The following is a 24073-nucleotide window of genomic DNA, read 5'->3' on the forward strand; positions in this document are numbered from 1 at the left end:
GGATACAATACACGTCAACGCACTGATCGAAATATAAGATTCTTCACACTAAATATAGGAAGGAATCAGATATTTCTCGAGTTATTTAAATTTCGCTCGAACTTGAAACCTACCTTTCATTTTGGCGGCGAAGCGGCTCATTAAAATAAATGGGAAACAATGTCCTCACTTCCAGTAAGCTAATAAGATGGTACCGGTGTTTTGACGCTTTACGCTGCTTTCATGATAAATACCTGGTTTTCCCTAAAATTGAATAACCAATATTCAGAGTTCCCACATAACACACTTTGTTAGGGTTTCTTCTGAAGTTTTTTAAAAAATATATCAAACTATGATTCAAAATCCGTCAGCATCGGAAGAGCGAACAGCCCTGAATGGTTTGGAGAACGTCTCTCTCAAGTTGCAAGCTGCATTCAGCAAAGTGTCTGGATTCTTGAAAGTTTCAAGCAGAGGCTTTTACTCACTGGCTGCTATCAGACCACAAAAATGCAAAACGCAAAAGGAAGTCCCCAGCCTGCAGGCTTCTCCTCCAACACGTGTTTCCATCATCTGCCTATTTCTCTCTGTATTTGTTTACAATGGGGATGAATGCAAATTCCGCTGGAGCCCCAGGTACTGCCTTGAGCGAATACCAACGGGTGATATGTCCGGTTCGTATTACACGTTACGTGACTCGTAAGAGAAACGAGTGCAAGCAATCTGGTTTTCATTTGGTCTCAAAATGCAAAACATCGCAAAACTCTTAGAGGCAGCATCGCGCAGTTCTGCGTTGAAACATTTCTCCTGTTCCTTATGACTGGTTTTGAAATCTTCCCGAGTACTGTCTAAACAAATCATGTTGGAATAACAAACTGATATATTGATAGTCGCTGCTGTTTTAGTACATTATAAACAAACGTAGCTTCTTGGCTTTTCTATTTTGATCTCAACTTATTGTTATATTGGTGAGGAGTCAGTCGTAAACAACCATCAATTTGGGAAGAGTGAGGAAATTGACTGGAAGACACATCTTGTTACTTGGGATGTTTCGCCACAGGGAGCAGAAACGCAGAAATCATTGCAATTGAAGAGAAATATTGATGACTTGAAATCAATCTCATTTATAAAAAATTGAGGCAGAACAATAATAGAGGGAGAGGCAAACATTGAGGAATAACTTTGGATTGTTCTAGTGAAGAACTGGCACAGCAGGCGACAACCAAGTGGATTTTTCTGTTCATTCTATAATTCCATTAACCATTTCTAGCACATAATTAAGACAGTCTTCTAATAGTCAATTTGTTTTTGACATTTGACACCACTGAAATCAGGTATAATTGGGGGTTCAGATCCATCAATTCACTTCTTCCTAAATCCATAACACTTTTCAATCCTATAACCCTCCCCAAAAACCCCTCAGTTATATGTCTCTCCTCCCCCTTTCATAAAATCATTTTTGTTGTTGTTCATTTTGTCAACATATCTCAAACTCTGAATTCAGTTTTTAAACCTGAAATTGCTTCTCCAGTCTTAACTATAGTATTCTCTTGAAAACCTCTTCGGCTAGACTTTTAGTCACTTGTCTTGTTCTTTGGTTGAGCATCAAGTTTCTGTTTTGTGAAGTAGTTTGCATCAACGTTAAAGGTACTGCAGCAGATTTTGTAGTTAACAATAAAGTGAGGACACTTATCACTGACCATGAAATAAGTCTGTGGATTCCAGTGATCTCTCTGGTCAGAATTTCACCTCTAGCACTACGCAATAGCTGACTGCAATGTCCTTGATTGGGCATTTATATCTGGAGCTAGTGCAATGATATCAAATATTCCAAGCAGAAATCATACAGAAGGTTTTCAAACAGTACTGAGATACACTCACTTCAAAAATGTTTATATGGAGTAAATTAAAGGTTGTAACATACATAGGGGGTGATGGTCGTAACTAAAATATTTTTGAAAATAACGTTTTTTTAAATTGCTTAAAAACTCATTGATTTATAATTTATTAGCATTCTAAACTGACAAATTATTTTTCTCAGGACAATAATTTTATTAATTACATTAACTCCTTAAAAACAGTTATACCTGCAAGAGGAAGGTATAACCTTTGGGGTGTTTCAACCATTTTGGGCCTTGGAAAATTGAAATTCTTGCAGTTTTTTTGCAGAATAAGAACAAAACAAGCTGGAAAATCTCAGCGGGTGAGGAAGTAGCTGTGGAGAGAAATGGACTTAATGTTTTAAGTCAATGTCCTTTCCTGGTAAAAGCTCAGAAACTTGAAACATTGAGTCCATTTGTCTCCACTAATGCTGCCTGACCTGCTGAGTCTTTCCAGTTTTCTTTGTCATCGTATTATCTCTGTAATTCTGTCTAAAACTTCTAATGAACAGTTAAGTAGCCACCTATCATGGATATCACCTATCATGTGGCACTGAGAATCTAGCCTTGTACTTTGAAAGTTATAGTGAAGAACAGAGATAATGTGAAATGTTGGAGTGTGAAAGATTCAATGGTAATGGTTAGGATAGTGATGTCCTGAGGCAAGAGGTTGTTGTTATGGTCACAGACCTATTGATCATTGAAACAAATTCCTGAAGGTGAATTTGAGTGGTTGGTCAAAGAAAAATAGGAGTTGGCACATCCAGCCTGCTCCATCATTTACGATTATAGTTGATAGGACACTTCGGTGCCTTTTACCCTTACTTGCCTAATGATCCTTTGCACTATTGGTAACTGGGACTCTATAAAACGCTTTTTAAAAAATATACTCAAAGACTGAGCTTCCACAGTGCTATGTGGTTGAGAATTCCAAACATTCACAATGCGTTGAGAAAATAAATATATCTTCATATCGGCATCCCTATTATTTTTAAGTTGTGTCCCCCGGTTCTAAGCTCCCCAACCATGGGAAACACTGATTCCTGATGAAGGGCTCCTGCCCGAAACATCGATTTTCCTGCTCATCGGATGCTGCCTGACCTGTTGTGCATTTCCAATACCACTCTAACCTTGACCAACATTGTGCCTGCGTTGAACCTGTCTATCCTTTAAGTATTTCACCTCTCATTCTTTGAACCACTAGAGAATACAAGATCATTTTACCCAATCTCTCTTCATAATACAGTCTCATCTTCCTGGAGCAAATCTGGTGAGCATTCTCTGTATTCCCTCTATGAATTGAAGCGAGACTTCATAGCTTCTGTACTCAAATAATGTTGTGATAAAAGCTTACATTCCATGAGTCTTCCTAATAGCTGGCTGCACCTGCATGTTAGTCTTCGGTGACGTATTGACATGCTCAGCCAGGTTCCTTGGCAGATCTATACTTTCCAGTCTCTCACCAACTAAGAAATATTCTGCACATCTGTTCCTCTGCCCAAACAGAAAACCTCACATTCTTCCACATTATATTCTAATTGCCATGTTCTTGCCTGCTCACTAAACCTCTCCAAATTCTCCTGGAACTGCTTTGCATCTTTCACATGACACCACTTCCTTCTTAGCTTTGTATTATCTACAAATTTGGAAACATTATATTTGGTTTCAAACCATGTCCAAACCATTGATCTATATTGTGAACATCTGGTACCTAAGTACTGACCCTTTAGATGCGTCACAAGTGACAGTCTGTCAACAATTAGTAAAGTTAGGTCACACTGGATTCATGGGAGCTGTCAATTGGATGCATAATTGGCTTAATGGCAGGAGACAGAGATGGGTGGTGACAGTTGCTTTTTGGACTAGAAGTCTGTCACCGTCAGTGTTTTACAGGGATCGGTTCTGGGTCCTCTTTTGTTTGTCATTTATGTAAATATTTTGGACGAGAATATAGAAGCAATCGTTAGTAACTTTGCAGACAACACCAAAATTGGTGGCAAGGTAGACAGTGAAGAAGGTTTTCTAAGATTACAAAGGGTGATCTTAATCAAATAGGTCAATGGGCTGAAGAATGCAGATGGAGTTCAATCTGAATAATTGTGAAGCGTAGCATTTTGGTGCAAGAAACAAGGGTAGGACTTATATAATTAATGATTAGGCCTTGAGTAGTATTGTAGAATAGAGGGATCTAGGAATGCAGGTAGTTTCTTTGATGTTTTTTACTGCAGCAAAGAAGTGTATCAAATAATGAGGCACACCGATTGAGTTAATGGTGGTTGCCTTTTCCGAGGATGGGGGATTTCAAGATTGTGGGCACACTTTTAAGGTGAGAGGAGAAAAATTTATATAAGACACGAGATGCAATGTTTTTTCACAAAGGATGGTTCACATGTGGAATGAACTTCCTGAGGAAGTGTTGGATGTGGGTACAATTACAGGGTTTAAAAGACATTTGGATAAGTATGTGAATAGATTAGATTCCCTACAGTGTGGAAGCAGGCCCTTCGGCCCAACAAGTCCACACCGACCCTCTTAAGAGTCATAGAGTCATAGAGATGTACAGCATGGAAACAGACCCTTCGGTCCAACCCGTCCATGCCGATCAGATATCTTAACCCAATCTAGTCCTACCTTCCTGTACCCGGCCCATATCCCTCCAAACCCTTCCTATTCCTATACCCATCCAAATGCCTCTTAAATGTTGCAATTGTACCAGTCTCCACCTCTTCCTCTGGCAGCTCATTCCAAACACGTACTACCCTCTGCATGAAAAAGTTGTCCCATAGGTCTCTTTTATATCTTTCCCTTCTCATCCAAAACCTATGCTCTCTCGTTCTGGACTCCCCGACCCCAGGGAAAAGACTTTGTCTATTTATCTTATCCATGCCCCTCATAATTGTGTAAACCTCCATAAGGTCACACCTCAGCCTCCGATGCTCCAGGGAAAACAGCCCCAGCTTGTTCAGCCTCTCCCTATAGGTAAAAACAAGGACTGTAGATGCTGGAAATCAGATTCTAGATTTGAGTGATGAAGAGCTTTTGCCCGAAACGTCGATTTTCCTGCTCCTTGGATGCTGCCTGAACTGCTGTGCTTTTCCAGTACTACTCTAATCTAGCCTCTCCCTATAGCTCAAATCCTCCAACCCTGGCATCATCCTTGTAAATATTTTCTGAACCCTTTCAAGTTTCACAACATTTTTCCGATAGGTAGGAGACCAGAATTGCATGCAATATTCCAACAGTGGCCTAACCAATGTCCTGTACAACCACATCATGACCAATAAAAGAAAGCATACCAAACGCCTTCTTCACTATCCTATCTACCTGCGACTCCACTTTCACAGAGCTATGAACCTGCACTCTAAGGTCTCTTTGTTCAGCAACACTCCCTAGGACCTTACCATTAAGTGTATAAGTCCTGCTAAGATCTGTTTTCCCAAGATGTAGCACCTTGCATTTATCTGAATTAAAGTCCATCTGCCACTTCTCAGCCCATTGGACCAGATCCTGTTGTAATCTGAGGTAACCCTCTTCACTGTCCACTACACCTCCAAAGAGTAACCCACCCATTTCCCTCTGACTAATGCACCTAACACTATGGGCAATTTAGCATGGCCAATTTACCTAACCTGCACATCTTTGGACTGTGGGAGGAAACTGGAGCACCTAGAGGAAACCCACACAGACACAAAGAGAGTGTGCAAACTCCACACAGGCAGTCACCCAAGGCTGGTATTGAATCCAGTTCCCTGGCACTGTGAAGCTGCAGTGCTAGCCATTGAGCCACCGTGCTTGGAGGGTTATGGGTCAGAAGCAGGCAGGTGGGACTACTTTAGTTTGGGATTATGTTCGGCATAATTGGACTGATTAGACCGAAGGGTCTGCTTCCATACTGCATGACTATATGACTCTTATCAGAATGATCCATTTAATTCTAGTCTCTGTTCTCTGCCTGTTAGTTAGTCCTTCATCCATCAACTCCCCTTTATCAATTTTTTTTGTAACATCTTCAAAAAACTCCTAATAAGTTTGTCACACAATTATAAATCCATGCAAACGTTCAGATCATTTTAACCAAGTGTTCATTTACCGCATGCTTTATGATAGATACAGGCACATTCCCTCCTATTGATACAAGGCTGAATTGTCTCTGGTTCCCTGTTTATTCTCTTGTTCCTTTCTTAAATGGTGTGGTGATAATTGGTATCAGTGCATCAATTATCTCTGTAGTCACCCGAATCAACATTCTGAGATTATTATTAGAATCCCAGAATTTATCAGCTTTCAGCCACATTAATTTTTACAGTACAATTTTTTTTCCTAATAAAATTTCCTTCAACTTTTCATTCTCCTAATCACTTGGATTACTAATTCTGGGAGCTTTCTTAAATGTTCCTCAGTAAAAACTGACAAAAAGTAATAATTTAGGTTTTCCACTATTTCTCTACGCCCCATTGTAAATTCTCCTGATATTGCCTTTTCATTTCATCTTATACAATCCTTAATTTGTCAGCTATGGTTGACTGACCTTTTTTGATTTTTTTTGTGCTTTGAAGGAATGTTTAGTTGTTACAATAGTCCTTTATCAAATTGCCTATGAATAGTCATGCCTTTTAAAGTATTTTCCCATCCAACTAATTTGTACTTCGCGTTTTCATAATTTTTCTTATTCAAAGAACTACCTCACTTTCAAACATGATGTAAAGTTCTATCTGTGGTCACTCATGCCTAAAGGCTCTTTTACAGCAAAATAATTAACTAATCTTTTTCACTACATAATATTACATTGAAAATAGACAGTCCTCCAGTCAGGTCCGCGACATGTTGCTCAAGAAATGCATTCCTAAAACAATCCATAAACTTGCCCCCAACAGCATCAGTGCTCAATTGATTTATCCAATCCATATGACAATTGACGTCACCCATGATTAATGTGTTGCACATGGTACAAGCTTCTCTCATCTCCTAATTTATACCATGTTTGCACTACCACTACAATTGGGAGGTCTATAAATAACCCCAACCAATGCCTGTGAACCGTTGCTGTTTCTTAATTCCACCCACATTCCTTACATTGTTCTTCTCAATGGAGTTCCTCCCTTAATATGTACTGAACCTATCTTACATTACCTGCACAACTCCACCTCTTTTTTTCTTCTCAACTGTCATTCCTAAACATTGAATATCCTTGCATTTTCAGAATCAGTTCTGGTCATCGTACAGCCATATTTCTGTCATGGTAATTAAATCATAACCATTTGTTTTTATTTGCGCTTTTAGATTATCTAACTTCGGCATTTGAGGCATACTTGATCCTTGGCATTTTTTCCACCAGTCTTCTAAACTGCCTAGTAGCTTTTCTACTTTCTGTTATCAATTTTACTTTCTTCCATTTTGGGTTTCATTCCCTGACAAGCTGGTTTAAGCCCACTCCAACACCACAAGCAAATCTCCCTGTAAGGACAGCAGCCCCTGTCCTGTTAAGATGTAATTAGTCCAGCTTGTAAAGGTTCCACCTGCCCCAGATCTGATCCCAATGCCTCAGAAATCTGATGTGCTCATTTGTACATCAGTTCTCGAGTTATGTGTTTTCATCATCAAACCTCCTGTTCTTAAGATCACCAGTACACAGCATTGGGAGTAATCCTGAGATTACTGCTAATAAGATCCTGCTTTTAAATTTCCTTCTTAATTCCCCAAAACCTGCTTTCAGGACCTCATCTCTTTTATTTTGTTGATGCCAATATGGACCATGACTTCTGGCTGACTCTCTCCCCTAGAAAGATGTCCTGCAGCTACCCGATGACATTCTTGACCTGGCACAACGGAGGCAAACATCTTTCTAGAGCCATGTTGCATGCTGCAGAAGTGCTGGTCAGGTCCCTTGAATATGAATCCCCAATCACTATAGCCATTCTGTTTTTCTTTCTCCCGGCCATACAGCTGAGATGTTCCTGGTGCTACAGAACTGTCACAGGCTGCATTCCCCTGTGGAACCATCATCTTCACTTGTTTCCATGGAATACTGATTAGCCAGTTTGAAACCATCAGGGGACTACCTTCCTGGTTCTCTTCAATTGTGTGATAGTCACCCATTCTTTCTCCACATGTACGTTTCTAATCTGCATTGTGACCACCTCCCTATACATGCTACTAATGTAGTCCTCTGCCTCAAGGCTGCACAATGGTGACTCCAGTTGCTGCTCAAGTTCCAAAACCCAGTGCTCAAACAAACACAGCGGGTGACACTTCCTGCAGCTGTGTATGTCTCGGCTACGTGGTATGTCCATGACCGTACACATACCGCAGGACATTCAACCTTTCCCTACTGACTTACCGTAACTCTGAAAACAATTTGTCACTCGTAGCATAAATATGAACTTACTTTAAAATCATGCTAGTGACTTTACTTCACATATGGTAACTTTATTTTTTTTGATTACTTTATAACTTTTTAAAAATCCCTATAGTGTAGAAAGAGGCTATTCGACTCATCAAGTCTGCAACAACTTTCTGAAGAGCATCTCCCCCAGATCCAGCCCCCTACCCTGTCCATGTAACACTGCATTTACAATGGCTAATCTGCCTAGCTGCCTATCTGTAGTGTCTCTGGACACCTCAGGGCAATTTAGCATGGCCAGTTCAACTAACTGCACATCTATGGACTGCACATCTTCTTACTTTGATCAAATTTAACTTTACCTCCCTTTTGATTATGTTCCTTCGAGAAATCCAAGTAGCTACTTTTGCTTTATTAATTATATCTTTCCCTAGTTTTACGCCATTTAAACTCACTCCCTGACAGGACCAATCAATAAAATTACAAATTTTCAGTCATGATACTCTTGCATATTTTTCACAATCAGCCTGAGGAGAGGTGTTTCCCTTGGATCTGGTTGCCTCTATGCCCAGAGTGAAGTCCCTGAGCCTGACCTGCTCTTTATTTACTGCCCTAGTAGTGGTGTCTCCTCAGGCCTGATTATCCCTGCTCCCAGAAAGTGAGTCCACTTGGCCACACTTAGGTTCAAGTAATGATGCTGATACCTGATGGAATCCAGTGACAGCAGCAAAAAGTGTTGCCCTGTGTTCCTGCAAGGCCACATCTGTCATGAATACCACTTTCCAGATCTGTGGTATCATCAGTGACCCATAAGATGCAATATTGTGCAGACTTTTACTAGATGCTGCTATGGTCTCCAGCATATCCTTGGAAAAAGCAAGAAGCAAACAAATTCAAACCCGTGCAAAAATGAGATAACAGAGTCCAGAGATGGGATATTCCTGTTAGGGTGAAAGGAAAGGCTGGTAGGTGTAGGGAGAGCTGGATGACTAGAGAATTTGAGGTTTCCATTAACAAAAAGAAGGAAGAATATATCAGGTATAGACAGAAGAGCGCGAATCAATCCTTAGGAGAGTATAAAGGCAGTCGGAGTATACTTAAGAGGGAAATCAGGTGGGCAAAAAGGGGACATAAGAAAGCTTTGGCAAATAAGTATAAGGAGAATTCAGAGGGATTTTATAAATACATTAAGGACAAAAGGGTAACTAGGGAGAGAATAGGACCCTTCAAGGATCAGCAAGGCAGCCCATGTGCAGAGCTGCAGGAGATAGGGGAGATGCTAAGTGAGTATTTTGCATCAGCGTTTACTGTGGAAAAGGATATGGGAGATATAAAATGTGGGGAAGCAGATGGTGACATCTTGCAAGATGTCCATATTACAGAGGAGGTGTGCTAGATGTCTTGAAACACATAAAAGTAGATAAATCCCCAGGACCTGATCAGGTGTACTCTAGAACCCTGTGGGAAGCTAGGGAAGTGATTGCTGAGCCCCTTGCTGAGATATTTGTATCATCGATAGTCACAGATGAGGTGCTGGATGACTGGAGGTTGACTAACGTGGTGCAACTGTTTAAGAAAGGTAATAAGGAAAAGCCAGGGAACTATAGACCAATGAACCTGACATCAGTGGTGGGCAAATTGTTGGAGGGAATCCTGAGGGACAGGATTTGCATGTATTCGGAAAGGCAAGGACTGATTAGGGATGGTCAACATAACTTTATGCGTGGAAAATCAAGTCTCATGAACTTGATTGAGTTTTTTGAAAATGTAACAAAGAAGATTGATGAGGGGAGAGCAGTAGAGTGATCTATATGGACTTCAGTAAGGCATTCAACAAGATTCCTCATGGGCACTGTTTAGCAAGGTTTGATCTCATGGAATACAGGGAGAGCTAGCCATTTGGATACAGAACTGGCTGTAGAAGACAGAAGGTGATGGTGGAGAGTTGCTTTCCAGACATGCCTGTGACCAGTGATGTGTCACAAGGATCGGTGCTGGATCCACTGCTTTGCGTCATTTATATAAATGACTTGGATGTGAATAAAGGAGCTATAATTAGTAAGTTTGGAGCTGACATCAAGATTGGGGGTGTAGTGGACAGCGAAGAAGGTTAGCTCAGATTACAATGGGATCTTGATCAGATGGGCTAGTGGGCTGAGAAGTGGCAGATGGAGTTTAATTTAGATAAATATGAGGTGCTGCATTTTGGAAAAGCAAACAGAGCAGGACTTATACACTTAATGACAAGGTCCTAGGGAGTGTTGCTGAACAAAGACACCTTGGAGTGCAGGTTCATAGTTCTTTGAAAGTAGAGTAGCAGGCAGATAGGATAGTGAAGAAGGCGTTTGGTATGCTTTCCTTTATTGGTCAGAGTATTGAGTACAGGAGTTGGGAGGTCATGTTGCAGCTGTACAGGATGTTAATTAGGCCACTGTTGGAATATTATATGCAATTCTGGCCTTCTTCCTATCTGAAGGATATTGTGAAACTTGAAAAGGGTTCAGAAAAGATTTACAAGGATGTTGCCAGGGTTGGAGGATTTGAGCAACAGGGAGAGGCGGGGAATAGGCTGGATCTGTTTTCCCTGGAGTGTTGGAGGCTGATGGGGTGACCTATTGAGGTTTATAAAATCATGAGGGGCATGTTTAGGATAAATAGACAAAGTCTTTCCCTGGGGTGCGGGAGTTCAGAACTAGAGGGCGTAGGTTTAGGGTGAGAGGGGAAAGATATAAAAGACCTGAGGGGAAATCTTTTTCACGCAGAGGGTGGTACATGTAAGGAATGAGCTGCCAGAGGAAGTGGTTGAGGCTGGTACAATTACAACATTTAAAAGGCACCTGATTGTGTTTATGAATACACAGGTGGGACTAGATTGGGTTGAGATATCTGGTCAGCATGGACGATTTGGACTGAAGGGTCTGTATCTGTGCTGTACATCTCTATGACTTGAAATAGACATATTTTTCCCTGGTGTGGGGGAGTTTAGAACTGGAGGGCATAGGTTTAGGGTGAAAGGCAAAAGATATACAAGGATTTTTAGGGACAACTTTGTCACGCAGAGGGTGGTGCGTGTATGGAATGAGCTGCCAAAGGAAGTGGTGGAGGCTGGTCCAATTACAGCATTTAAAAGGCATCCAGATGGGTATATGAATAGGAAGGCTTTAGAGGAATATGGTCCAGGAGTTGGCAAATGGGACTGGATTAGGTTGGGATATCTGATCGACGTGGACGAGTTGGACCGAAGGTTCTGTTTCCATGCTGTACACCTCTATGACTCCATGACTTTGATGATCACTGGCAGTGCATGGCAACCACTGTAGTGCAGGTCAAGACATTAGGATGAAATGTCTGAAACCACCTGCTGGAGAGACACCGTTTATATTCATTACATTCATTAGAGATTGTTTTCAGTAGAGTTTAGACGACTGAGGGGAGATCTAATAGAAACTTATAAGATAATTCATGGTTTAGAAAGGATGGACACTGGGAAATTTTTCCATCAGGTCAGGATATTAGGACCCATAGGCACATCCTTAGAATTAGAGTGGGTCAATTTAGAATGGAAATGAGGAGACATTTCTTCAACCAGAAGTGGTGGGCTTGTGGAATTCATTGCCATGGAGTGCAGTGGAGGCCGGGATGTTAAATGTCTTCAAGGCAGAGATTGATAAATTCTTAATCTCGCAAGGAATTAAGGGATACGGGAAGAGTACGGATAAGTGGCATTGAAACGCCCATCAGTCATGATTGAATGGCGGAGTGGACTCGATGGGCTGAATGGCCTTACTTCCACTCCTATGTCTTATGATCTTATGGTTTCCTGCAAAATTGGGTCTCACTCATCTCCAGGTTGCTCCATCCTCAGTATGCGCTAAGAGTTTGGTCACTTTATTCTTCTCGACCTCTCCTTTCCTCTCCTGTGCTTTCCTGCTGCTTAATACTCAGCCAGTGGTGAACACTTTCAACAGCATTGGAGTCCAACGTCATTACCTCAGTAAATAATGCTCCCATGGCCAGCTCTTTCTTCTGGGCTGAACTGTCTTTGGCAACTTTCCCTGCCTCACTTTTTATTTTCAGGGCACTCAAGGATGCTGATCACATTAGATGCTACAGTGTTGTGGTGCCCAATCCTTTTATCACATTCCCAGGTCTAAGGGTATCCCTTTAATAAGGGGTGAGTGGGACATTAATGAGACAGGATGATGCCCTGCGAAAGTCGTATGGTTCTCCACCCTGTACCTACCAACCCTCAGCAGATTTGTATTAAAAATATGTTACCCATGTGCCCATGTAAAAATTAGAACTGCCAACAATTCCAAGTTCTTAATGAGATTTTTAACATGGTTAATTGACCAGAATGGGGAGCAGAATTTCTTACCCAACCTTCTCTTATCTGTGCTTTTTATTGGTGCCAGGATCAATGACTTGAAATTGACAGATCATCCCTAGTCCCTGCTCCCAGTTCCAAAATTTCAGCCAAGAATTTGAGCTCAAATTCTCTGAACTGTTAGTCAAGACTGTAGAGATTACACTATCATACCCTTCAATAATATAGAAGAGAAACAATACAGAAATCTACTTTGTTAAAAACAATGTCCAAAACATATGCCTTTATTACTGTAGTGTATTGTTATAGTTATATCCCAATCTTCTTTTCCTGTCTATATAAGTCTCCACCATCCCTACAGCCATTCAATGTCAAGGATATCCTTGCCTTGGTAATCTGGTTTCAGAACATGGAATCACTGATTTTTTTTTTAACCACAGTCCTTTCCACTCATTGCAGCTTTGCCAGATTTCTGAAAGAGTTATTTGCTTAGTTTCATTTCCCATACACTTAGAAATCGTTCCTTTCCAAATATTTATCCATTTCACTGGTCTTGGCATATATTTTGAAACTCCACAATTTTCTGATTCAGATGTAAGAGTGCTGACAACCCAAACTGATACCTACTATGTCTTGAACACAACATAAAAATCTTTCTGTTTTCTTTGACATGATTATCCCATTAACCTATTTTATTTGTGTAAGTTTAAATTTCCCTATTGTTCCTGTAACTTTCTCTAACTTGCCTATGTGTTCCTTTCTCCTTTCCACTGTTTGGTGGTCTGTGATTTAATTCTGATGGGCTTAACACCAAACTACTTAACATAGCTTTCATCCACACTCTATGGGATCACTTAACAATGCTGTTTTTTTTAAAGTAACCCCCATGCTCTCCCACTTACCTCGAGACAGAATCGAGGCAGAAGCAGACACCAATGGCTATGATATTTTGTACTCAACACATCCTGGAGTAGGACATCATCTTGAAACCTTGTAGCTCAGCAATGAGAGAACTACCCACTGAAACCACTTTTCCAGACAGCTTTCTGTGTGGTCAATAACTGAGTGTGATTTTGGCTGGCCAGTGACTCGGTTTTCACTTGTGGCTTGAGTTAAAATTGTCCCCCTATGAATTTTACTACACAGTCTGGTGTAATCGCACTGTTTTGAAAGCAGATTTATGAAGTTGTTTTGGTTTATGTAAGAGGTCGGTGAATGATAATTCAGAAACTCTCACTTCAACAGTTTACAAAATAATCGCTTAAGAAAGAGAAGTGTAATGTTTTTATGGTACTTATCATACAATCTGATAATATAGGAGCAGAAGTAAGCCATTCAGCCCATTGGGCTGCTCTAACACTCAGTAAGATCACGGTTGATCTGATAATCCTTAACCCGTTTTTATGCCATAACCTGGCTGGCGATCAGTGACTAGTAGTGTGCCTCAGGGACCAGTGTTGAGACCACAATCATTTACAATTTATATAGATGTATCGGAGTTGGGGACCACGTGTAGGATGGCAAAGTTTGCAGATGACACTAAGATGAGTGGCAGAGCAAAGTGTGCAGAGGACTGAAACTTTGCAGAGGAACACAGATACATTGAGTGAGTGGGCAAAAGTCTGCCAGATGCAATACAATGTAAATAAACATCAACCATTTTGATAGGAGTGATAGTAAAAAGAATTATTACTTGAATGGTAAGAAGTTGCAGCATGCTGCTATGCAGAAGGACCTGGGTGTCCTTGTACATGAATCACTGAAGGTTGGTCTTCAGGTACAACATGTTTCAGGAAGGCAAATGGAATTCTGTCTTTCATTGCTAAAGGGATTGAGTTTAAAATCGGAAAGGTTATGTTGCAGCTGTACAAGGTGCTGGTGAAGCCATACCTGGAATACTGTGTACAGTTTTGGTCTCCTTTCCTGAGAAAGGATGTATTGGCACTGGAGGTTCACTAGGTTGATTCTGGAGTTGAGGGGGTTAGATCATGAGGAGAGACTGAGTACACTGGGATTATATTCAATGGAATTCAGAAGATTGAGAGGGGAATCTTATAGAAACATATAGAATTATGAAGGGAATAGATAAGATAGGAGTAGAGAGGATGTTTCCCCTGGCAGGTGAAGTTCGGATAAAAGGGCTTAGCATCAAGATTAGATTAGATTCCCTACAGTGTGGAAACAGGCCCTATGTCTCAACAATTCCACACCGATCCTCTGAGGAATAACCCATCCCCTTCTGACTAATGTACCTAACACTATGGGGCAATTTAGCATGACCAATTCAGCTGATCTGCACATCTTTGGACTGTGGGAGGAAACCCACACACACACGGGTAGAACGTGCAAACACAGACAGTCGCCCGAGGTTGGAATCGAACATAGGACCCTAGTGCTGGGAGGCAGGAGTGCTAACCACTGAGCCTATTGGGGAGCAACTTGCGGACTGAATTGAGATGGAATGTCTTCACCCAGAGGCTTGTTAATCCTTGCCCAGTGAAGTAGTTGACACTACTTCAGTAAATGTTTTTGAAGCGAAGGTAGATTTTTTTTTGAACAATAAAGGAATTAAGGGATACGGTGGGAGTGTGGGTAAGTGGATCTGAGTCCACGGAAATTTCCCAATTGAATTTTCCATTCCCCTTGCAAAACCCTAACATTCCATTTCCAATCCTAATAATTTGCTGCAGCTGCAAACTAAAGTTTAGTAATTCATGTACTGAGATATCTATAAATCAATATACAACTGAATTACACTTTCCATTTTAAATTGTGCACTACTTCTCTTGTCTTCACACCATATATTTTCCCATATTATACTCAGTCTGCCAATTAGTTCCCACTTGCTTAACCTGTCAATATTCATTTGCAGACTCTCTACTTCCTGTAGACAACTCACTTTCTTATCTACCTTAATATCATTTGGTCTCATCTCTATCTGATTGGCCCTATAATCCAATAATTGTAAATATCTGAGGACCCAACACTGACCCTTGTTCACTCCTGTAGCACTTCACTTGTTACAACTGCCAATCCAAAACAGAACAATTTATCTCTATTCTCTGTTTCGTGATAGCAAACCAGTCATGCTAAAATGTTACCCCCCCATTCAATGGAGATCTTGTTTCACATAGTAACTTATGATGCAGCATCATATCAAATTTCTTTTGTAAATACACCATATCCACCTTGTGAATTATTTCTCCAAAAACTTTAATAAATAAATGTAATTTGCCTATCACAAAACCATGTTGACTCTGCTCATTTAAATAGCGATTTTCTCAGGACCCTACAATAAACTGCTTATTGATGGATTCTGGCAATTTCCCTCTGGCAGATGTGAACCTAATTGGTCGATAGTTTTCTGTTCCTCTATTGAATACAGACATTTATATTAGCTATTTTCAAACTGCTGATACATTTCCAGAAAGTAAAGAAGTTTGGAGGATTATAACTAATACCTCTATCATCTCTGCAGCGATTTCTTAAAAGAGTATGCAAAGCATTCCAACTGGTCCTCGGGATTTGTCAGGCTTTAGGTTGAATAGGCTTCTCACTTCTTTTTCTTCAGTGATGCTCATTGTTTTAGGTTTCTCCTTAGCTTTCAATTCTTAATTTTCAAGTGTCTGTGCTGTTTTTTGTAAGTCTTACATGGTGAAGACGTATACAAAATACTTGTCAATGTCTCCATAATTTCTCAGTTTTCTATTGTCATTTCCTTAGACTCACTCTCTAGAGAACTAATAATAGGTACTCAAGAAAATAAAGCAAACATAACAAAGACTCTTGCACAATCTGCTTACTAGTTTACCATTATTATGAAAAAATGTTAAAATACAAATGTTTACAATGTTTTTACATTGTATGCTGAATAACAACATCCTTTTTTTTACTAACCAATCAAAATTCAATAAATTCACTTTCAAATTCCCAATTAGCTAAATGTTGGCAGTGATTAACATTTTAAACAGCATTCGCTTAAATACATTTCTACTAAGTCCTGCTCCAAATATCTGATCCCTTTTAATTGGATAGAAACAAAAAAAACGGCAGATGCTGAAATCCAAAGTAGGCAGGCAGGGGTCTGGAAGAATACAGCAAGCCAGGCAGCATCAGGAGGTATAGAAGTCGATATTTTGGGTGTAACGCGGAAGCACTCAACTACCAATTATAGTTTGCTTTCATCTTCCCTGTCCATACCTGCCTGTCATAATTATATTTACACTTATATTAGATTCTGCTTCAGTTGTTCCTCTACATGCATTCTTGGAATATAAGTGTCACTGGCAATTCCAGCTTATCTCTAACCATCCCTCCAACAATTCATGATGATAAGTCACTTTATCAGACTGCTGTAGGCCATATGGAACAAAACCAGGAGTTGCTGTATGTGGAGAGAGAAAAACAGAGTTAACATTTCAAATCCAATCTGACTCTTCTTCAAAGTGCACTTTATTTATCCCAAAGGATACCTGCCATCCACCAAAGAGCACCTTACCTATCTCACAGATATCCCAGAACCATATCCAAATGTGTACCTTATGTCTACAAAGGGGTAGCCTGGTTATTGAAACAAATCCACAGAATCTTACCAGGTCTAACCTTCATCTATTAAGTTTCACACTCCAATGCTAGAAAAATCCCACTTTGGTGGAAGCAGCTGATGTTTTAGATGGCCAGCTGCCCATTGTAAAGTGTGAATACACAAAGCATGCCCCTTCTCCATTCCCTCATCCACAAAACTGCAAAGTGCCATGTTTGTGACATTTATTATGAGTAAACTTTTTTTGGAAATATAAGTTTGGCATTTACCTGGTAACCAGATGTGGTCTATTCTATTCAAAAGTTTTAAAATAATACAGGAGTAGTTGTAGGTTTAATAAAGTATGTAAAAAGGAAAAATAAATTATATTCAATAGTTAGATTAAAGAAAAACTCATAATAAATGGCTCTTCAGATATTGTGCACAACATGTGGGAATTCCTGGATGCCAGCTTGATCCAGGGCAAGCAGTAAGTGTTTACAGTTCAAACAACTTTAGTTCAGAGTTTATGAACTGGAGATGAAGTTACTAATACTGTAACACATCAGGGAGGGGAAATGTTACCTGAATATTTTATACCAGCCTTTAGAAGAGGATCTTCTGATTTGATCAGTGGTCAGGAAATGGAGGGTGTAACTGCGAGTGAGATAGGTAAGGGAACCAGAGGACAGGAATGTAGGAGCTCCAGCTTTGCAATTGTCCAACACGTTTGAAAAACTTTCCACAAGTTTGGATGAGAGTCAGGGCTGGATCAGCCAACTAACTTTGGAACCATGGTAGACAAAATCATTCAAAGGAGTGCAGCAAAATGGAATTTATTGGAAGTTGAGATTAATGCAATGTGGGGGATAGACATTGTTCATTGCAGCCAAGAGCATAAAGCCAGAAGGATATGTAGTCTTTCTGGCACCAGGGCTTGGGACATCTGCTCAGGGCTCGATAGCAAACTTGGAGTGGGAGGGGAAAGATCCAGTTGTTGTGCTCCATGGAGATACAAATGACACAGGAAGAACAAGGAAATGGGTTCTGCACAGACAATATGAAGAGCTAGGCACTGAATTAAAGTGGGCGGCACAGTGGTTAGCACTGCTGCCTCACAGCGCCAGAGACCTGGGTTCAATTCCCACCTCAGGTGACTGACTGTGTGGAGGTTGCACTTTCTCCCAGTGTCTGCGTGGGTTTCCTCCGAGTGCTCCGGTTTCCTCCCACAGTCCAAAAATGTGCAGGTTAGGTGAATTGGCCATGCTAAATTGCCTATAGTGTTAGGTGAAGGGGTAAACGCAGGGGAATGGGTCTGGGTGAGTTGCGCTTCGGCGGGTCGGTGTGGACTTGGTGGGCTGAAGGGCCTGTTTCCACATTGTAAGTAATCTAATCTAAATAACAGAACCACAAGGGCAGTAGTCTCTGGCTTATTACCTGAGCTATACTTGAATTGTTTAGGAGAAGTGGATACTGACTTGGAGGTGACTGGCAACAGAACTAGGGAAAGGGTATCTCTATCATAAAGAAATTTTTGAGTCTAAACTAAACAAGGGGGAGCAAAGAGTCAAGCTGGAGCAGATGTAGCAAATCAAGGCATAGACTTGTTCGATACATGAAATAAGGGTGTTCTCTAAGGAGGAAAGGTTAGTCAGGCTGGGCTAGTTTTCACTGGAGTTTTAGAAGAGTGAGGGCTGATCTGATTGAAGTATGTAAAAGGCTGAAAGGTCTTGACAAGTTGGATGGGAAAAGAATGATTGCCTCTTGTCGGTGAGTCTAGAACTAGGAACGCACAGCTTACAAATTTGGAATAGCCCTATTAGGATAACAATGCAGAGAAATTGTTTTCTGTCAGAGAGTTGTAGGACTTTGGAACTCATTGCATCAAAAAGTAGTGGAGATGGAGTATTTTTAAGGCACAGGTAGATTCTTATTAGGTGAGGGGATCAGAGATTGTTGGGAAATAGATGAATGTGGAATTCAAAATGGATCAGCCATGATCTTACTGAAGGGTGGGATTGGCTGAAAGGGCCAGATGACCTACTTTTCCTAATTTGTACTTCACAAGACAAAAAGGTTTCCTTTGTGGAGAAAATATAGCCCAATGTGTTAGGGCCATCTAGTGTTCAGTTAATAATATGCAAGTGCCATATGATTCACATTGCCTTCCAAAATAGCAAGAATGTAATTACCATATATACTCGAGTAAAAGTCGATCTCATGTAAAATTGATTTTTGGCCAAAAAATCTGGAATTTTCTATATATCTCATGTAAAACTTGACTCTAGTTCTTCACATAATTCACACTGACATTAGGCTTCGGATTTCTTAAGTTCATTATTGAGTGAGCACTATAATTAGTATTCACTTTTTGTACGGCTGTTCTGCTCCACTCTAGGACTCTGTTCTGCCGGCCATCCCACTCCGTTCTGGGATTCCAGTCTGCCGGCCATCCTGCTCCGTTCCGGGACTCCGGGCTGCTGTCAGTCCTGCTCTGTTCTGTCGGCCAACTTGCTCTGTTCTGGGAGTTTGGTCTTCCAGCCGTCCCGCTTCACTCTGGGACTCCAGACTGCCGGTCTCCCTGTCCATTCTGCCATCCCACTCTGATCCGAGATTCCTGTCTGCTGTCCATCCTGCTCTTTTCCAGGACTCGGATCTGCTGGCAGTTCCACTCTGTTCTGCCAGCCATCGCACTCCGGTCTGGGATTTCAGTCTGCTTACTTTAAAAGTATTATACTTGTAATAGTCAACTCCATAAATTTAACCTTAAGACATAGTCTAAAAAATTCAACTCTTACACAGGTATATATGGTAGCTCTGAATCTAGGCCAAATAAACAACTGAAAAACATTAGGAATATCAGTAGTAATATCTTACAATTACACAGTGTACAGGAAAGATGGGAAAGAGTTGATTTCCTTGTCCTTTGTTGAAATTTTTGATTGAATAAGAGAAATATATGGTAATTTTTTAGATTTCATTTCAGCAGTCGAAGTGCGCAACTTTCTTCAAAGATTAACTTGGAGCACTCATGCCAGAATCTTCAGTGCAATTTTGAGATTGGCTTGAATAGGCAAATTAATTGAAGCCTGCTGAGGAGCTGCAACGACTATATTTTTAGGCAGAATGGGCAGTGAGGTAAATGACACGCGATGCTACCATTTGTACACTGAATGTTGATTAATGATGTTCTAGTAATCATTCCTTGTGGTACTTCCATCTTTCGGCAAACCATCTACCAAATGGCAGAGGAGTTAAACAGATATTTTGCATCAGTTTTTACAGTGACAGATACTTTTAATCCATTAATGCTAATGAATACAGGGGAGGAATTAAGTATCATCATCACGAGAGAAATAGTATTAGACAAACTAATGGGGCTGAAGATTTAGGACAGATATTAGGGGTAGTTTTTTTCAATCAGAGAGTAGTAGGGGCTTGGAACAGCCTGCCTGCAACAGTAGTAGACTAGCTGACATTAAGGGCATTTAAATAGGCATTGGACATACATATGGATAATAATGGAACGGTGTAGGTTAGATGGGCATCAGATTATTTTCACAGGTCGACGCAACATCGAGGGCCGAAGGGCCTGTACTGTGCTGTAACATTCTATGTAAAGGCGGATAATGGCTTGGATCCTAGGATTCTAAAGGAGGTAGATATAGTGGCTACATTGATTGTAATTTTCCACAAATCATTGGATTTTTAATAAGATTCTCTACAGTGTGGAAACAGGTCCCTCAGCCCAACCAGTCCACACTGACCCTCTGAAGAGCAACCCACCCAGACCCATTTCCCTCTGACTAAATGCACCTAATGCAATGGTCACTTTATATGGGCAATTCACCTGGCCTGCACATCTTTGGATTGGGGGAGGAAACCCACACAGACACGGGGAGAATGTGCAAACTCCATGCAGACAATCGTCCAAGGTTGGAATCGAACCTGGGACCCTTGTGCTATGAAGTAGCAGTGCTAACCACTGAGCCACCGTGCTGCCCCACATTTGGGGGAGTACCAGAGGTTGATCATTTTGGAAGAGAGAAAAAAAGATCAGAAAATTATTTATATTGAAACATATTGCAGAAAGCTGCAACACAATGGAGACTTGGAGATACTTGTGCATGAAACACAGAAAGGTAGCACTGAGGTGCAGCATAATCAGGAAGGCTACTGGAATGTTGCCCCTTATTTCAAATGGGTTAAAGTACAAGAGTAGAGAAGTCTTACTGCAACTGTACAAGGTGATCAAGTCTGGAATACTGTGTGCAGTTTTGGTTCCCTTATTTAAGGAAAGTATCATTTCATTGGAGACAGTTCAGAGAAGGAATGAGGGATTGTTCTTATGAGCAAAGACTAAACAGGTTGGCACTATACTCACTGGAGTTTAAAAGAATGAGGGATGATCTCATTGAAACACAAGATTTTTAAGGGGCTTGACAGGGTAAACATTGAGAGGATTTTTCCCTTCATACAAGAAGGACCCGAAGATATAGTCTCAGAATAAAGGGGTACAAATTTAAGACTAAAATGAGGATGAATTTCTTCTCTTAGATGGTTGTGAGCCTTTGGAACTCCTTGCCACAGAGAGTTGTGAGGGCAAGACGGTGGGTATATTACAGGCTGAGACAAATAGATTTTTGATCAGGAGGAGAATTAAGGGTTACAGGGAAAGGGCAGGAAAGAGAACTTAAGGAATGTCCACTTGGCCTGTTAAATGACAGTGCAGGCTGGAAGGTCCAAAAGGCCTACTTCTGTTCTTATTGCTTATAGTCTTATCATCTGAAAGTAAAAGTGTGACAACCTCAATGTGCTTATCAATATGAACACTTCTTTTTCATATTTCCATGAGAACCTATTCAATTATAATTGGCCATCAAAATAATGCTGCATCTAATGTCAGGCATTTTCTTTGTTTGTAAATGCTACCGTAAATGCAAACAAGAACAATCATCCAAAAATCACTCTTTGAGATGTGCTGCTCTATTGCAAGTAGAATTTCACTGCCTGCCTCATCATTAAATGCATTAAATGATGTGAATTATATTTGATGAAATACTCAGCTTGCAAAAAGTTTAGCCTTGTCCATTTCAATCTAAGAATTCTCTGAGCAAATCGTACATGTACATTATGGCTAATCAATCTCTCTGAGAGAGAAAATTAACTGCTACGGGTTTTGAACATCATTCAGTTAGGTTTTAATTCTTGGGGGTTTAAAACTATAGATATTTAACTTTTCTGGCTCTTTTTTTTTCTCTAACCCTCTCTACCTCTTATTCCCACCACGTCTCTCTTTTAATTCTTATTTTTATTCCCTCTCCTAATAATGTACTTGATTTAGTGCTGAATTCTTCCACTCTAATTTACTCTTCCCCTTTATTACTTCCATTGTTAATTTTACAATCTTTCAATCTGATTGGTTAAGTAAGTACATGTATTCTCCTTTCATTTCTCATAAATGTATCATTCATACACAAGGATTAGTGAAACAATAACGAATTTCTTTGTTTAGACATAAGATTATATACAAATAATTAATTGGCGGCAAAGTTTAGGACATCTAATCTCTCCCCTGCTGCTTGCAGAAAGACAAAGTCAAAGGGCTGATTCATTCAATCCTGTCAAGGTATGTGATAATTGATAGTTGCTAAAGATATTCTCTTTTATATGCACATTTTACAACAGTACATAGTGATGTGGTCTGTTTGCTTAGATCCAAGATGCCCTGCTTTCACTGCTGCAATGTCATCAGCCTACACATTCAGCAACTTATCAAAATTTGGAGAATCTAAACATGGAAGGGTAAGTCAAGCTAACAGCAGGCTTTGCTGTTAGACTTTCATTCATTGCAAATATGGGCTAATGCCCTTCCTTTTGTGATATTTCATAAGAATTTTAGATCCCCAGTTTTGGTACTTGTTCTTTACAAAAATGTTTCCAAGTCAAGTTTTAAAATGTCAAAATAAGTGCATAACATAACAAGCACATAAGCACAGGAGCAGAGGGACCTCAGGGTATAAATGCATAATTCTTTGAAGGTGGTCAGGCAACTTATAGAGTCATAGACTCATACAGCATAGAAACAGACCCTTTGGTTCACACTGACCATGTTCCCAAACTAAACTAGTCCTATTTGCTTGTGCTTGGCACATACCCCTTCAAACTTTTCTTAATCATAAACTTATCCAAATGTCTTTTAAACATTGTAACTGAACCTGCATCCACCGCTTCCTCTGGCACTTCCTTCCACTCTCAAGCCATTCTCTGTGTTAACCTATTGTTCCTCATGTCCTTTGAAACAGTTGTTAAGAAGACTTATAGGATCTTTAGGCTCATAACTAGAGGCACAGAGCATAAAAGCAAAGAAGTGATACTACACCTCTATAAATTATTGGTCAGATCACCCGAGTTCCAAACACTGTCATCAGGGACAGTACAACAACAGAACTAGAGGGTTGGAAGAGAGAGAGGGAACAGTTGAATTTAAATTACACCAGCTATTCTGATGTGATTACATTGAGAGAATTTATATGTGCCTGGCAGTTGACCTTTTCACCTTTCGCTTTAAATCTTAACACAATAAAACCATCAGAGGGTAGGAAATTAGAAGAGAACAGAATATATACTTGTGAATTGCTGCTGTCAGGGAAAGGAAACACAGGGTTCTTACAAATTAGATTACTTACAGTTTGGAAACAGGCCCTTCGGCCCAACAAGTCCACACCAACCCGCCGAAGCGTATCCACCCAGACCCATTCCCCTACATTTACCCTTACACTAACATTACAGGCAATTTAGCATGGCCAATTCACCTAACCTGCACATGTTTGGACTGTGGGAGGAAACCAGAGCAAACCCACGCAGACATGGGGAGAATGTGCAAACTCCACACAGTCAGTCGCCTGAAGTGGGAATTGAACCCGGGTCTCTGGCACTGCGAGGTAGCAGTGCTAACCACTGTGCCACCGTGCCACCCAAAATGTTTACGTGGGTGGACTAACTCTGTTGCCTCACTATCTACCAAT

General features: G+C 40.4%; 1 protein-coding gene across 2 annotated transcripts in view; it reads right to left on the minus strand.

Annotated features, from left to right (window-relative positions):
- colec12 (collectin sub-family member 12) overlaps positions 1 to 633 on the minus strand; it is a 210468-nt gene extending 209835 nt beyond the window's left edge. The window contains exons 1-2 of one of the 2 annotated variants that reach the window (XM_060823598.1): positions 465 to 633; positions 114 to 243 (exon numbers count right to left, since the gene is read on the minus strand). In XM_060823598.1, the coding sequence (XP_060679581.1) occupies positions 114 to 141 (28 nt within the window). In that variant the 5' untranslated portion in view covers positions 142 to 243; positions 465 to 633. Of the gene's footprint in view, positions 1 to 113 lie in introns of both variants that reach the window. The other variant, XM_060823594.1, reaches the window with a different exon arrangement.
- Positions 634 to 24073: the final 23440 nt, after the last annotated feature.

This window comes from Hemiscyllium ocellatum, chromosome 4 (genome assembly GCF_020745735.1).
Source record: "Hemiscyllium ocellatum isolate sHemOce1 chromosome 4, sHemOce1.pat.X.cur, whole genome shotgun sequence".
NCBI lineage: Eukaryota > Metazoa > Chordata > Chondrichthyes > Orectolobiformes > Hemiscylliidae > Hemiscyllium > Hemiscyllium ocellatum.